The sequence below is a fragment of the Scyliorhinus torazame genome, chromosome 8 (assembly GCF_047496885.1).
Source record: "Scyliorhinus torazame isolate Kashiwa2021f chromosome 8, sScyTor2.1, whole genome shotgun sequence".
NCBI classification, from domain to species: Eukaryota; Metazoa; Chordata; class Chondrichthyes; order Carcharhiniformes; family Scyliorhinidae; genus Scyliorhinus; species Scyliorhinus torazame.
In genome coordinates this window covers 231,660,854-231,676,632 of record NC_092714.1, presented here as the reverse complement: position 1 = coordinate 231,676,632, position 15,779 = coordinate 231,660,854, and the positions used below count along the sequence as shown (strand labels likewise).

The 15,779-nt window shown below is 47.0% G+C and overlaps 1 protein-coding gene across 2 annotated transcripts in view; it reads left to right on the top strand.

Annotated features, from left to right (window-relative positions):
• Nucleotides 1–455: 455 nt before the first annotated feature.
• Nucleotides 456–15,779, top strand: part of LOC140428443 (sodium/potassium-transporting ATPase subunit beta-1-interacting protein 3-like) — a 379,078-nt gene continuing 363,754 nt past the window's right edge. The window contains exon 1 of one of the 2 annotated variants that reach the window (XM_072514900.1): nucleotides 456–788. In XM_072514900.1, the coding sequence (XP_072371001.1) occupies nucleotides 735–788 (54 nt within the window). In that variant the 5' untranslated portion in view covers nucleotides 456–734. The remainder of the gene's footprint in view (nucleotides 789–15,779) is intronic. The other variant, XM_072514899.1, reaches the window with a different exon arrangement.

Genomic DNA, 15,779 nt, shown 5'->3' with positions numbered 1-15,779 from the left:
GCAAACCCTTTGCAGCCAAAAAAACACTGGATAAGGAATCACATCAAACACTTATGAAATGTCTTGGCAAGTTTATCCGGGTGCAGATGGGAACATGCCTCTGTCAGTGTTAATGCCAGATTCCCAATTACCTGGACACTTAGATTTGGTGTATCAGTTTTAACCTCCATCAGAACATTTTGATTAATGACGGGCGTTGGGTGGGGGATAATATACCTGAGCGTAATGCTTTTAAATGGGAGGGGTTGTGAGTTGGGGGAAAGTTTTTGATGCTTTGGAGGGGAAATTAAGATGTGCTGGGAATTGAAAAAAATCAATTCGATAGCAACAGGGATGCTTGGCTGCAGGCGATCTCTTATTTCCAAAACGGGTTGGTGTCTTTAAGTGTACAACATCCGTCCGTTAGTGACCCTCCCCTCCCTCTCTCTCTCTCCCTCCCTCTCTGCCTGTCAGCCAGGCACATTCACGGAACTTTCTACAAGACAGCTGAGGAGCGCTCCCTGTACTGCGACCGCCAGCTCCTTCCTCCACCTCCCCGCCCCCCCTACAGCAAGAGAGCGCCTTCCAATCCAGCACTTAAAGCTGTTCTCCTTGGATTTATCTCCCTATTTTCCCTATGGTGCTGGAGCAGCCTCGCTGACAGCCTCACACATCAGCCAGAGGAGCTTTCATTCGCTATCTCCGCCCCCCCCCCCCCCCCCCCACCAACACCTCTATTCTGCCATTATCTGAGGATGGGTTGCTGTACCGGCCGATGCACCCTGATCTTGCTGTGTACCCTTCAACTGGTGAGTGCGAAATCATTTCAAATGTGTAATTGTGAGCGTGGGACGGAGTCTCCCTCAGTGGGTGGACTGTTTTAATATTCTTTCTGATTCCACATCAGCAACTTCAAGGCAATCGATTGCTTGAGGCGGGGAGGGGGGGGGGGGGGGCGATGCAGCTCGTTAGTTTTCTTTTCCGAACATTATAGAGCTGCAGTAACTCCCGGCAACGGACAGCAAAGCTGGATAGGAAACAGCAAGAGGGTTCTCACATCCTTGCCTAAAGTCTGTATATCAGTGGGTAGCATTTGTGTTTCCAGAGCCGTGGCAATATTTAGATCTCTCTCTCTGTCTGTATATATATATGGCAGCGTGGTTGAAGTGATGGTTGAATTGATTCTGCTAGTGTAATTTGTGATTCATGTTTTGTGTCAGTCCTGGCTGAGTCCTGGAGATTTCCTTTCTGTCTTGGCGGTTCTGCCCAGCTCCTGTTGGTGTTGCTCTCTTTTGTTCCGGGGAAAAAGGGCGACGCAAGGATCCCTTTGAGCGAGAAAACCCCGTTGGCAAGGCGATATCATCCAGCACCCCCCCCCCCCCCCCCCCTCCTTCTAATTCACATGGCAGGGACATGATACATCAGAGGTGATGGCGGTAACACCTCCCTATCCAATGTCCCAGCATTTTGCATGTATCATTGGGGGCAGCGCGGGATAACTTGTATTCACTCCAGGTTTATTACACCGTTCGGTAGTGCAGTCTCTGTCGCAAGGGAAGCAGGAAAAGTTCATTCTGGCGCTTTGCCTCTCCCACCCTCACAAGAAGCAATTGGGCGTGTCGACGTTTATTTGAAACTCTTGCACGATGCAAATTCAATGTTCCTCTCCCCCCCGCCCCCCCCCCCTCCCCAATTCATTTCAAATAATCTACTTGGACATTTCAGGCGAGTTTTATAACTTCAGAACTAGCCAGCGCTTTGAACCAAAAATGGTTTTGGTTGAAGGAAATTCAAGCATCACAAAATAAAACGCACCACGAGGGGGTGCAATGAGAGAAATCAGACAAATCCCACGAAAGTAAATACAGCCAGTTTCAGTTAGTTCATGAGCAGAAAGAATGAATCTTAGACTTGTTCTTTTACATCTGATGCTGTTTTAGTGTGAACGGTGGTCCAGAGGGAAAGGGTTACTAATGCCATAATAAGAGACTTAATTAGAGTCACTTTGTTTTGTGCGCTGGACCTAAACAATTACATAAATAGCGACGTTTACTTATAGCTCTGCACTGAATTTGCAATCTCACTTAGAGAGGTAAGAAAGGTTGTTGTAGAAAATTGAACTGTCACACTAATGCACTGTGAGGATTTTATCTGCACTGTCTAGTGGGAGCTTTATACCTGATGCTGTAACGCACTTGACCTGGAAGTGCTCAATGTTACCACTCGTTTCAAAAATTGGAAATTATTCTGATTCCTAGCAGTGATGTCTCTCACCCATTTGAGCAAGAAGGAATTACAGCAAATTACAGATATTGATTTAAAAACATACCTTTATTCAACAACTCCCTTTTGACAATTCCAAATAATTAGAAGCATGAACAGTGAATGAGGCAGAATCTGCTCAATAATCATGACTCTAAATATCATCCATCTGGAGAATACATATTTTAATAGTATTTACTTATACATGAGGTGCGTTTAGTCATTTCTGAATCTATTCTGCACATCATCCTTGCATGTTGAACAAATGTTATATTCACCCTTGGAATGAGGATTATTTTAACCTTACTTATGTATATGGTATCATCAATAAATAAACATTGTTATTGTTGAAAAAATAGCTATGCTGTCGAAGCTATGATTGCATCTCTTTTTCCAGAAACACTCAAGTTCTGTAATACCAAGTGACTATAAATGTTTAACTGTTCCCATTGTTAAACCCTGATTTTAGCATGTTCTGTAATATATGGCATTTCAACACTTTGTTTATGTAAAGCTTCCGCTCTGCAGAGGGCTTTGGGCACTACATTAAATAAAAATTAGAATGCATATCAGCAAAAGATTTTGGCCCTGAAATTATGATTGGACCTGTATGAATATTTAATAATGTTTGAAATTCCTATGGTAAAATGAAGTGGTAGTGTTTAATATTTGAAATATTATTTGTTTCTTTAATGGTAGCATGGTACATAAAAGATTAAAAACTAGTTTCTTTCACAGAAAAATGTCCTCATTATTGATAATATTGCAGATTATAATCATTTTGTCTTAGACATCTGTTGTTTTCCAATTTAGTGGGGTCAATCCAATTCAACTATAGTCATCTCTTGGGAATTGTTTAAGTATGTATTTTATTGACCTTTTTCTGAATTTAACAGACAGTTATTTCAATTTGATCCCGACCATATAGTGGAAGATATTTCTTGGCCTCATTGCTTCAACATGAGGAGACTGGTAATTTCTATAGGTGTGACAGTGGGAAGAAACAATTAGGTAAAGGTATGGTTGAGCACAGCCATTTTATTGTTGTTTCTACTAACTTGAGATGAAAGGTTTTATTAGGCTTAACTAAGGTAAGTCATTGCTGCTGCTCAGCTATTCTCTTACTGTTTAGCGAACTTGTTTGGTAGCAGCTTAAATTAGAGTTGAGTATAGTGTTACCCTGAAGTCAGAGAAGATGACATAGAAACATGACATTGTACAGCACAGGACGCCTGATGTCTGGGCCAACTGTTTAAAGAACTATCCAATTATTCCCTTCCCTCCAGTCTGTCCTCATTGTCCTTTTGTTTGTTTCCCTTTTCAAATATGTATCCAATTTCCTATGAAGGTTATTATAGTTTGTGCTTCAACATCCTTACAGGCAGTGCGTGCTTGTTGCATAAATAAATAAAAAAATCTCTTCATCACCAGTCCCTCTATGCCAATTACTTAAATCTGTATCGTCTGGTGACTGGCTTATCCACTAATGGGAATAGTTTCTCTTTATTTACTCTCCCCAAAACACTGCATTATTTTGAATGCCTCCATTCAATTTCACTTCACCTCCTCTGCTCTATGGAGGAAATGCCAACACCTTAGTGTAGAAAAGTAACTAACAAAAATCAACCAGATTACTGCTGAATTCATTGGTTCATTATCACCATGCTGATTAATAAAGTTGTTGACTTTGTTGTCCATTTTGGGTTTAAAATTTCTCTTTCAATGAAGGGTATGATTTCCCCTGTTAACTAATGACCTGCTAATAAAATCGCATGATCAGAAATTGCATGTCGGATTTTAGCTATCGGATTGGTTTTAGTGGAGCTGGCAGGCTGGCCCTCCAGTGCCATAGGCAGTGTCTTGGTGCATCTTGAGGGCTGGGACTCGTGAACAAAGATGCATATTACCTGTTCAGGGCGTGAAGCACACCGGCTCCATGTAGGTGCAACATTGAGTGTCTCAGAGATCAACTTAATCAGGAAAAAGATATATAGAGGCATATAAAGGTTGTCATGGTGGATGTGATCATGGTGGTAGAGAGGTGGGGTTGTTGGGTATCTTGTGCGATTCCTGTTCTACCATCTACACCCCTATCAATCTCCTGAACATAGACGTTCCATTCAGAAGGCTGTTAAAATGGCATAGATTGGTGTACGGAAAGCAAAGCAGGAGGTTCTCTGATATAATTTGAAATCTATTACTGCTTGACTTTTCCGAGAATGGGCCTAGATGGCAGCTAAAATTGGCCATTGCATGTTGCAATACCATTTGTTACAGCAAATCATTATCAGGCTATTAAAGGCAGAGAATAAAATAGACAATATTTTGCATCCCAATAAAGTAAAGTCCTCATTGACCAGTCACACACATTTGGAACCAGTTACTTTGAATAAATGTTTGATTGCTGTCTGGGGAAATATATAGTCTGACATTGATTGACATGCAAGCACATATAAATAATCAGCTGCATATATCAAGGGCATCGCTGGGATTTGGAGTGGGAAAGAAAATAAAACATTAACCACGCCAAAACAATTTGGCGGTGGGGGGATTGGTGTGTGGTGGCACATCCCCATGGTTGTGCCAACTTGATTTATCTCTAGTGTGTGCAGTCATTAGTGAATCACACTAAATCCATTTGAAGTGGCTGGGAAGCTCACTGATAAAAAGGACAAAGCACAGCAATGTGTACTGTACGATATTGTGATGCGGCACAGTGAATGTGCATGTCAACATGCATCAGTCTCAAAAATCTAACACATGACATACAGGCAAAGTTAAATCTCACTAATAAATCAAGCAGCTTCAATTATACAACTCTTGATGAAATAAAGATACATGCCTTCAAGAAATATGGGCAGTATTTAATGGAGGCGAGGATCTTCATGGACTCATGCCATAGGTGAGTGATGGCGGGAGGGGGATAGCAGGATTAGGAGGTGTTAATTGCCCATTTAAGAGCCTCAATTAATGGCAGTGCGGAAAGGCTGTCCCCAGGCATTCCCACCACAGACTTAACCGGGATAGAGACAGGAAGGTGGTGGTGTACTATCTGCTGGATGTAACTGTATCCTGAAGACTTGAATTGACAAGTGTACTAGTCTTTTTATATATTATGATCTGTTTTAAAAGCCTTAATGTTATTAGGATTATGATGCTTTTAGAATAAGATCTTGATTGTTCTGGACTCAAATAATGTGAGTAATGAATAAACAGCTTATTGTGCTTTGTGTTGTGACTCTCCACTGAGTACAGCCAATAATGATTCCATTCTCCCAGCGGTGTATTGTTTAAATGCAGGCTGTAGCTTTATTCTAATTAAACAGAACAATGGGTGCATTTAATTTAACAACACCACTGAATAAACACCAGTGCGCAGCTTGAAAATGATTCCTGTAATTGACAGAGTGACGCTTTCAGAATTCTCTTACTTCACAATACAGGAAAGCCAATTTCAAGCAATTAAGAAAGAACCTGCATTCATATAGCACCTTTCACAACCTCAGGCGATCCCAAAGGGCATAACAGCCAATTTGTGCATGAAGTCACTGTTGTTATTTAGTTCATATGTATATTTATTCTGTTTATGCTTAACATAGAGCAAATGACGAATGAAACCCATACACTGGGAGTACTTCAGTATCAATCTCTTACTTTTATATGTTTTTGATCCGAACCTTCATGGGATGAGGACACATCACAATTGCCCTTGAGACGATGGTTTGAGCCAAAGTCCATGTGGTTTAGGTACACCCACTGTTAGGCAGCGAGTTCCCAAGGATATTAACCCAGTAGTGATGAGGAATGGTGATATATTTTCAAATCAAGGAGGTTTGTCGCTTGAATGAAAACTTGCAGGTGGTGGCGTTCCCATGTACCTGTTGTCTTTGTCCTCCTAGGTGGTAAGGTCACAGGTTTTGAAGGTGCTGTCAAAGGAGGCTTGGCAGGTTGCTGCAGAGCATTTGTACGTCTTACACACTGCTGCCTCTATGCATCGGTGGTGGAGGGAGTAATTATGGATGACGTGCCCATCTAGCAGGCTACTTTGAACTGGATAGTATCGATCTTCTTGAGTGTTGTTAGAGCTGCACTCATCCACGTAAGTGGAGAATATTCCATCACATTCCTGACTGTGTCTTAGCGGTGATGGAAAGGCTTCGAAGAGTCAGGAGATGGGTTACTTGCCACAAAACTTTCAGCCTCTGGCCTGTTCTTGCAAGTACATTATTTGTGGTTGGTCCAGTTTAAGTTTCTGGTAAATGTTGAGTTGCAGGATGTTGCTGTCAGGGGAATTGACAATGATAATGCCGTTGAATATCAAGGGGAGGCTGATAAGACTGTCTGTTATTGAAGATGGTCATTGCCTGTGGCACCAATGTTACTTGCCACTTATCAGCCCGAGCCTGAATGTTGTTAAGGTCCTGCTGCATATAGGGGCTTGGATTGCTTCAATATCTAAGGAACTTCCAAGTCCACTTGATAAACTCCTTAATATTACTGAGAGCTAAATGTACAGTGCAACCATTCAAACTCATCTAAGAATGACAAGATCAGGGTTGATTAACTGTCCCTTAAAAGAAAGTGCCATTAAAGGGCAGTATAAGAACATACGAAACTTAATCATGGCTGATCTTCTATCTTAACTTTACTTTCCAGCCCTATTGCCATATCCAGTAGTGGATTCACATTAGACATCCTGGCCAATTGTCCTCCCCATTGATTTCAACAGAAAATTGTATTGGCTGGGATGAATGACAGGCATTTTCCACCGTCACTGAAGGTTAAACTCAACTCCATCAATTTATTTATTTTGCCAGGGTAAATAGAATTCTAAAATAGTATTGTATCAGAGATTCACACACTTGGTTATCTCTTTTGGAAAATGAAGGGTCGATGGTGAGGCCACATCCGGAGTACTGTGTACCGTAGTGGTCTCCTTATTTACTGAAGGATGTAAATATGTTGGAAGCAGTTCAGAGAAGGTTTACTACAGTAATAGCAGGACTTGGCAGGTTGTCTTATGAGGAAAGACTGGACAGGATAGGCTTGAATCCACTGGAGTTTAGGAGAGTAAGGCAACCTATAAGATCCTAGGGGGGTCTTGACAGGGTGGATGTGGAGAGGATGTTTCCTCTTGTGGGAGAATCTAGAATTAGGCCCTTTTTAAAAGTTCCGTCAATTCCAACTAGCGGTAAGCACTGCTGCTTCACGGCGCTAAGGACCCGGGTTCATTCCCGGCCCCAGGTCACTGTCCAAGTGGAGTTTGCACATTCTCCCCGTGTCTGTGAGGGTCTCACCCCCACAACCCAAAGATGTGCAGAGTGGGTGAATTGGCCATGCTAAATTGCCCCTTAATTATAAAAAAATATATTTGGGTACTCTAAGTTTTAAAAAAGAATTCCAGGCACGGTGACACAGTGGTTAGCACAGCTGTCTCACAGCGCAGAGGATTCGGGTTCGATCCCGGCCCTGGATCACTGTCCATGTGGCGGTTGCATATTCTCCCCGTGTCTGCGTGGGTCTCACCCCCCGAATCCAAAAAGATGTGCAGAGTAGGTGAATTGGCTAAATTGCTTCTTAATTGGAAAAAAAAAGAATTGGGTACTCTAAATTTATCAAAAATAAATTTTTTAAAAAACAAATAAAAAGAAATTCCAACTAGTTTTTGAGCATGTTTGAGGCGTGAATACTAATGACATCATCAAGCATATTGAATTGTCGCGATTGAGAATTTGAATGAAGATTAGCACAAATGGTCTTATTTTAAATAAATGGATTAGCACCGCCATTAAATTAGGGGAGAAGGGAATGTTATACAAAGCTTTTAAGCATTCTCTAATACTGACAATTGTAATTTCTGTCTTGTACAACCACTACCCTACCACTGTATCAACATGAAGTGTATGTGCTAATACAGTCTCTTTGCCCTGTAGCCTTTCAAAATGAATACTTCTGATGATTCTGTTAGCAACAAACCATTAAAGAAAGATCAATTAAACTGTCCACAATAGTACAAAGAGATGCAAGGATAACGTTTTCTAAAAATGAGAATTTTTTATACCTTGATTACTTAAATATATAATATTATAATAACTTATGAATTAATAGATGGCCATTATCTGGATGAAGGTACTGAAGGCACTGTTGCTAAGTTTGCAGATGATACGAAGATCTGTAGAGGGATAGGTAGTATTGAGGAAGCAAGGGGGCTGCAGAAGGACTTGGACAAGCTGGGAGAGTGGGCAATAAAGTGACAAATGAAATACAATGTGGAAAAGTGTGAGGTTATGCACTTTGGAAGGAGGAATTTAAGCATAGACTATTTTCTAAATGGGGAAATGCTTCGGAAAGCAGAAGCACAAAGGGACGTGGGAGTCCTTGTTCATAATTGTCTTAAGATTAATGTGCAGGTTCAGTCAGCAGTTAAGAAGGCAAATGCGAGACTTCCGGTTGCGGCGATGCAGAGCTAAGCCGCATGCTTCGGCAGCTCCCGCGATAACGGACTTTTGGGCTCTCCAGAAGAGCCCCAACGGAACTTTTTTGAATTTATCCCGTGTGGGAAGGTGCAGTAAGGTCCCCCCTCACGATATATGGCCGAGATCAGCGGTGGAGCGGCGAGAGAAGAGGCTCTGGAGCAGCGACAAAAACGAGGGGGAAAAAGCAAGATGGCGGAGGGCGGAGAGCAAGCAGCATGGGGGCCGGACCAGCAGGAGTTCCTTAAGCGCTGTGTGGAGGAGCTGAAAAAGGAGGTGCTGGCGCCAATGCTGTTGGCGATCGAGGGGCTGAAGGAGACCCAGAAGACCCAGGCGGTGGAGCTTCGTGAGGTGAAACATAAAATGAATGATAATGAGGACGAGATCGTGGGCCTGGCGGTAAAAGTGGAGGCACACGAGGCGGTGCACTGGAGATGGGCCGAGAGAATTGAGGTCCTGGAGAACAGATCGAGGAGGAAGAACCTCCGGATTCTGGGTCTTCCCGAAGGAGTGGAGGGAGCTGATGCTGGGGGGTATGTGAGCACGATGCTCCATTCGCTGATGGGAGCGGAGGCCTCTCCGATCCCCTTGGAGCTGGAAGGGGCTCACCGGGTCCTGGCGAGGAGACCCAAAGCTGATGAGCCACCAAGGGCGATAGTGGCAAGGTTCCATCGCTTCACGGACAAAGAAAGTGTGCTGAGATGGGCCAAGAAGGTGCGGAGCAGTAGATGGGAGAACGCGGTGATCCGAGTTTACCAGGATTGGAGCGCAGAGGTGGCAAGGAGGAGAGCTGGCTTCAACCGGGCCAAGGTGGTGCTGCATAAAAAAAGAGTCAGGTTCGGCATGCTGCAGCCTGCGCGACTGTGGGTCACTTATCAGGACCGACACCATTATTTTGAAACGGCAGAAGAGGCTTGGACCTTTATTCAGACAGAAAAACTGGACTCGAACTGAGGGGATGTGGTTGTGGGGGGAGATGTTGGTTGTATATGGGGTTGTAAATATGGGTAAAGAATACTTCATGGGTGGGATGATGGATGGGAATGTGGGTAGAGTTCTGGTTAAAATTCCTAAAATTCCCTTTTTTCTTTTCTGTAGACGAGATGATGATGATGGTGGGGAATGTGGGCGTCGGTGCTGGAGGGAGGTGAGACTCGGGGATGAGGGTACTGGGATAAAGGCCGCAACAGGAGCTGCGCCACAGGGGGCGGGGCCGGTTTAGGAAAGCGCGGGCTTTTTCCCGCGCAAAAAGAGGGGGGGGGGAATGGAGGAAGGTAAGGAGGAGGAGAGACTCCCACACGGGGGAGATCAACGGGAAGGCGGGGGAAGCCGGGGTCAGCAGAAGTCAGCTGACTCACGGAAGTAATATGGCGGGAGCAAAAGAGCTAGATGTGGATCTAGCGGGGGGTTGGGGGCGGGGAGGGGAGAGGGGGGGAATTCTAGGGTTGCTGCTGCACTGTCCGAGGGGGAACTGAAAATGGAAGAGGTGGTCGGGGCGGGGGTTCCCCGTCTGGGGGACTGGAGGCTGCGGGAGGCGCGAGCACAGGACTGGCCTAAGATAGGAGATGGCTAGTCGGCGGGGGGTGGGGGGGGGTAACCCCCAATCCGGCTGATCACGTGGAATGTGAGAGGCCTAAATGGGCCGGTTAAGAGGGCCCGAGTGTTCGCGCACCTAAAGGGACTGAAGGCAGACGTGGTCATGCTTCAGGAGACACATCTGAAGGTGGCAGGTCAGGTCAGGTTAAGGAAGGGATGGGTGGGACAGGCGTTCCATTCGGGGCTGGATGCGAAGAATAGAGGGGTGGCAATACTGGTGGGAAAACGGGTGTCGTTTGAGGCCAAGAGCATAGTAGCGGACAAGGGAGGCCGATACGTGATGGTGAGTGGTAGGTTGCAGGGGACGGAGGTGGTACTGGTGAATGTATATGCCCCGAACTGGGACGATGCTGGATCCATGAAACGGATGTTGGGGCATATTCCAGACCTGGAGGTAGGGAGCTTGATAATGGGTGGGGATTTTAACACGGTCCAGCATTAGATCGCTCCAGATCTAGGACGGGGAAGAGGCCGGCTGCGGCCAAGGTGCTTAGGGGGTTTATGAACCAGATGGGGGGAGTAGATCCGTGGAGATTTGCCAGGCCTTTGGCCAGAGAATTTTCTTTTTTCTCCCACGCACATAAGGCCTACTCCCGGATAGATTTTTTTGTTCTGGGCAGGGCATTGATCCCGAAAGTGGAGGGAACGGAGTATTCAGCCATAGCCATTTCAGATCATGCCCCGCATTGGGTGGAGCTAGAGCTGGGGGAGGAGAGGGACCAACGCCCGCTGTGGAGGTTGGATGTGAGACTGCTGGCAGACGAGGAAGTGTGCGGGAGGGTGCGGGGGTGTATTGAAAGGTATCTGGAGGCCAACGACAACGGGGAGGTGCAGGTGGGAGTAGTATGGGAGGCGCTGAAGGCGGTGGTCAGGGGAGAGTTCATCTCCATCAGGGCTCATAGGGTGAAGAGAGAGGGCAGGGAAAGGGAGAGGTTAGTGGGGGAGATTTTAAGGGTGGACAGGATCTATGCAGAGGCTCCTGATGAGGGACTACTCAGGGAGAGACGAAGTCTCCAGACGGAGTTCGACCTGTTGACCACAGGGAAGGCAGAGGCACAGTGGAGGAAGGCACAGGGGGCGACATATGAATATGGGGAGAAGGCAAGCCGGATGCTGGCACATCGGCTCCGTAAGAGGATGGCAGCGAGGGAAATAGGCGGAGTCAAAGATGGCAGGGGAACAATGGTGCGGAGTGTGGGGAAAGTGAATGAGGCTTTTAAGGCCTTTTACGAGGAGCTGTATAGGTCCCAGCCCCCAGGGGGGAAAGAGGGGATGCGGCGATTCTTGGACCAATTGAGGTTCCCAAGGGTGGAGGTGCAGGAGGTGGCTGGTTTGGGGGAACCAATTGGGGTGGAGGAGCTGGTTAAAGGACTGGGGAGCATTTAGGCAGGGAAGGCCCCAGGGCCAAATGGGGTCCCGGTGGTGTTCTACAGGAAATATGTAGACCTGTTAGCCCCGGTGCTGGTAAGGACCTTCAATGAATCAAGGGAGGGGGGGACCCTGCCCCCGACAATGTCGGAGGCGATGATCTCTTTGATCTTGAAGCGGGATAAGGACCCACTGCAATGTGGGTCATATAGACCGATCTCGCTCCTTAATGTAGATGCTAAGTTGCTGGCAAAAATGTTGACCACGAGGATTGAGGACTGTGTCCCGGGGGTGATTCGCGAGGACCAGACGGGATTCGTAAAGGTTAGGCAGTAAAATACTAATATGCGAAGGCTCCTAAATGTGATAATGATGCCATCGGTGGAGGGAGAAGCGGAGATAATGACAGCCATGGACGCGGAGAAGGCCTTTGATCGGGTAGAGTGGGAGTATCTCTGGGAAGTGTTGAGGAGGTTTGGGTTCGGGGGAGGGTTTATTAGTTGGGTTAAGCTCCTGTATAAAGCCCCGGTGGCGAGTGTGGTCATGGACCGGCGGAGGTCGGAGTATTTCCGGCTGTATCGAGGGACGAGGCAGGGGTGCCCCCTGTCCCCTCTGCTGTTTGCATTAGCAATTGAACCTTTGGCCATGGCGTTAAGGGAGTCGGGGTAATGGAAGGGGGTGGTTCGAGGGGGAGAGGAACATCGAGTGTCGCTGTACGCAGACGACCTGTTGCTGTATGTGACGGATCCAGTGGAGGGGATGGTTGAGGTAATGCAGATCCTACGGGAGTTTGGAGACTTTTCGGGCTATAAGCTCAATGTGGGAAAGAGTGAGCTCTTTGTGATCCATCCGGGGGACCAGGGAAGAGGGATAGACGACCTACCATTGAGGAGGGCGGAAAGGAGCTTTCGATATTTGGGGATTCTGGTAGCTAGGAGCTGGGGGGCACTGCACAAACTTAACTTGACGCGGTTGGTGGAACAGATGGAGGAGGATTTTAAAAGGTGGGACATGTTGCCACTCTCGCTGGCGGGTAGGGTACAGTCGGTTAAAATGGTGGTCCTCCCGAGGTTTCTTTTTGTATTCCAATGCCTCCCAATTGTGATTACTAAGGCCTTCTTTAAGAGGGTAAGCAGGAGCATTATGGGATTTGTGTGGGCGAGCAAGACTCTGCGGGTAAGGAGGGGGTTCTTGGAGCATAGAAGAGATAGAGGAGGGTTGGCGTTGCCGAATTTGGGTGGTTACTATTGGGCAGCCAACGTGGCAATGATCCGTAAGTGGGTGATGGAGGGAGAGGGGGTGGTGTGGAAGAGGTTGGAGATGGCGTCCTGCAAAGGAACGAGCCTGGGGGCGCTGGTGATGGCACCGCTGCCGCTCTTGCCGACAAGGTACACCACGAGCCCAGTGGTGGTGGCAACGCTAAAGATCTGGGGGCAGTGGAGACGGCACAGGGATGCGACGGGAGCCTTGGTGTGGTCCCCGATCAGAGACAATCATCGGTTTGTCCCAGGAAGGATGGACGGGGGGGTTTCAGAGCTGGCATCGGGCTGGGATTAGAAGAATGGGGGACCTGTTCATTGACGGGACGTTTGCGAGCTTAGGGGCGCTGGAGGAGAAGTTTGGGCTACCCCCGGGAAACGCTTTCAGGTACATGCAAGTGAGAGCGTTTGTGAGGCGGCAGGTGAGGGAGTTTCCGCTACTCCCGGCACAGGGGATTCAAGATAGGGAGATTTCGGGCGTATGGGTCGGAGAGGGCAAGGTGTCGGCGATATACCAGGAGATGAAAGAAGAGGGGGAGGCTTTGGTAGAGGAGCTGAAGGGTAAATGGGAAGAGGAGTTGGGGAAGGAGATTGAGGAGGGGCTATGGGCTGATGCCCTAAGTAGGGTTAATTCCTCTTCCTCGTGTGCCAGGCTTAGCCTGATACAATTTAAGGTGGTTCATAGAGCGCATATGACAGGGGCGAGGCTGTGTAGGTTCTTTGGGGTGGAGGACAGATGCGGGAGGTGCTCAGGAAGTCCGGCGAACCATGTCCATATGTTTTGGTCATGCCCGGCGCTGGAGGAGTTCTGGAGGGGAGTTGTGGGAACAGTATCTAAGGTGGTGAAAGTCCAGGTCAAGCCAAGCTGGGGGCTAGCAATATTTGGAGTAGTGGACGAGCTGGGCGTGCAGGAGGCGAAAGAGGCCGGCATTCTGGCCTTTGCGTCCCTAGTAGCCCGGCAAAGGATCTTGCTAATGGCGAAGCCCCCCAGCGTGGTGGCCTGGATAAATGATATGGCTGGGTTTATCAAGTTGGAGAGGATAAAGTTTGCCTTGAGAGGGTCTGCGCAGGGGTTCTACAGGCGGTGGCAACCGTTCCTAGACCATCTCGCGGAGCGTTAGAGGAAGGTCGGACAGTAGCAACAGCAACCCGGGGGGGAGGGGGGAGGGGACATCGTTCGTGGGGGGGGGGGAAGAGGAGGGAGGGGGGGGTTCTCTGGGGGGCATTTGAGCAAGAAAACACATGAATGATCCGGAAACTGGCATGTACGGGAAGAATCCAATGTACAAAGTTCTGTATCTTATTGACTTGCCATGTTCATGTCTTGCCACGCAAGTTATTTTTCTTTTCTTTGTTACGGGGGCGGGGGTTTGTTTGTAAGGTGGAAAATATTGTTGAAAAATTCTTAATAAAAACATATTTTAAAAAGAAGGCAAATGCAATGTTAGCATTCATGTCAAGAGAGCTAGAATACAAGACCAGGAATGTACTTCTGAGAATGTATAAGGCTCTGGTCAGACCCAATTTGGAGTATTGTGAGCAGTTTTGGGCCCCGTATCTCAGGAAGGATGTGCTGGCCTTGGAGAGGGTTCACAAGAATGATCCCTGGAATGAAGAACTTGTCGTATGAGGAACGTTTGAGGACTCTGGGTCTGTACTCATTCGAGTTTAGAAGGATGAGAGGGATCTTATTGAAACTTACAAGATACTGCGAGGCCTGAATAGAGTGGACGTGGAGAGGATGTTTCCACATGTAGGAAAAACTAGAACCAGAGGACACCATCTCAGACTAAAGGGACGATCCTTTAGAACAGAGATGAGGAGGAATTTCTTCAGCCAGAGAGTGGTGAATCCTTGGAACACTTTGCTGCAGAGGGCTGTGGAGGCCAATTCACTGACTGTCTTTGAGACAGAGATAGATAGGTTCTTGATTAATAAGGGGATCAGGGGTTATGGGGAGAAGGCAGGAGAATGGGGGTGAGAAAATATCAGCCATGATTGAATGGCGGAGCAGACTCGATGAGCTGTGTGGCCTAATTCTGCTCCTATGTCTTATGGTCTTATGATATATGTTTTTGATGGGGGAATGTAAAAAACAGTGGGTGCCCATTCCGCCATCTACCTGCCCACCCACTAACCTCCTACCTTCCTGCCCACACCTGAGCTTACCTCCATAATAAGGTGGGGGAGGGGGTGATGTGAATGCTGAAATCTGCAGCCCACCTACCATATTTAAATAAATAATTAAGGGTTCATTGAATTTGTTAACAAGTCAATTGACCAATTGACCCCAATAATCATAGCCGGTGCCAAAATATGGTTGGCATGGGCAGCTAGGCGGGAGTGGGCAGGCCAAATTTTGGGAGGTTTCTATATTCGTTGGGGGGGGGGGGGTGCCCTTTGAGAATCGGAAGAGGGGGCAGTCCTCCAAACATACCTCCTTCCCACTTGCTCTGTAAATCCCACCCCTGCTCCCATCCCTAAACTGCGCAAACTTCCCTGCCCAATACCCAGGCATACTTTACTCCAGGATCAATTGGGCATTCCTCTTGTCCCCGGTTGCAGTCCCAACAGCGCCCACTAATGTGTTATTGGCGCTGCCAGGACTGCTGGAGCTGGTGGTCAATCCAAATGGCTGGCAGCTCCCGAGAGCTGGAAAAAAGTCCCCTTGGCTGCATATTTTGCATAGTATGTTTGAAAGCGTTCAGTGACAGACTAGTGAAGACTTTATCCATACTGACTGATTCAAAATTTCATTTCTTGGGTGGAAACATTTTTACAAAGAACAAAGAAATGTACAGCACAGGAACATAGAACATAGAACATAGAAAATACAGCATAG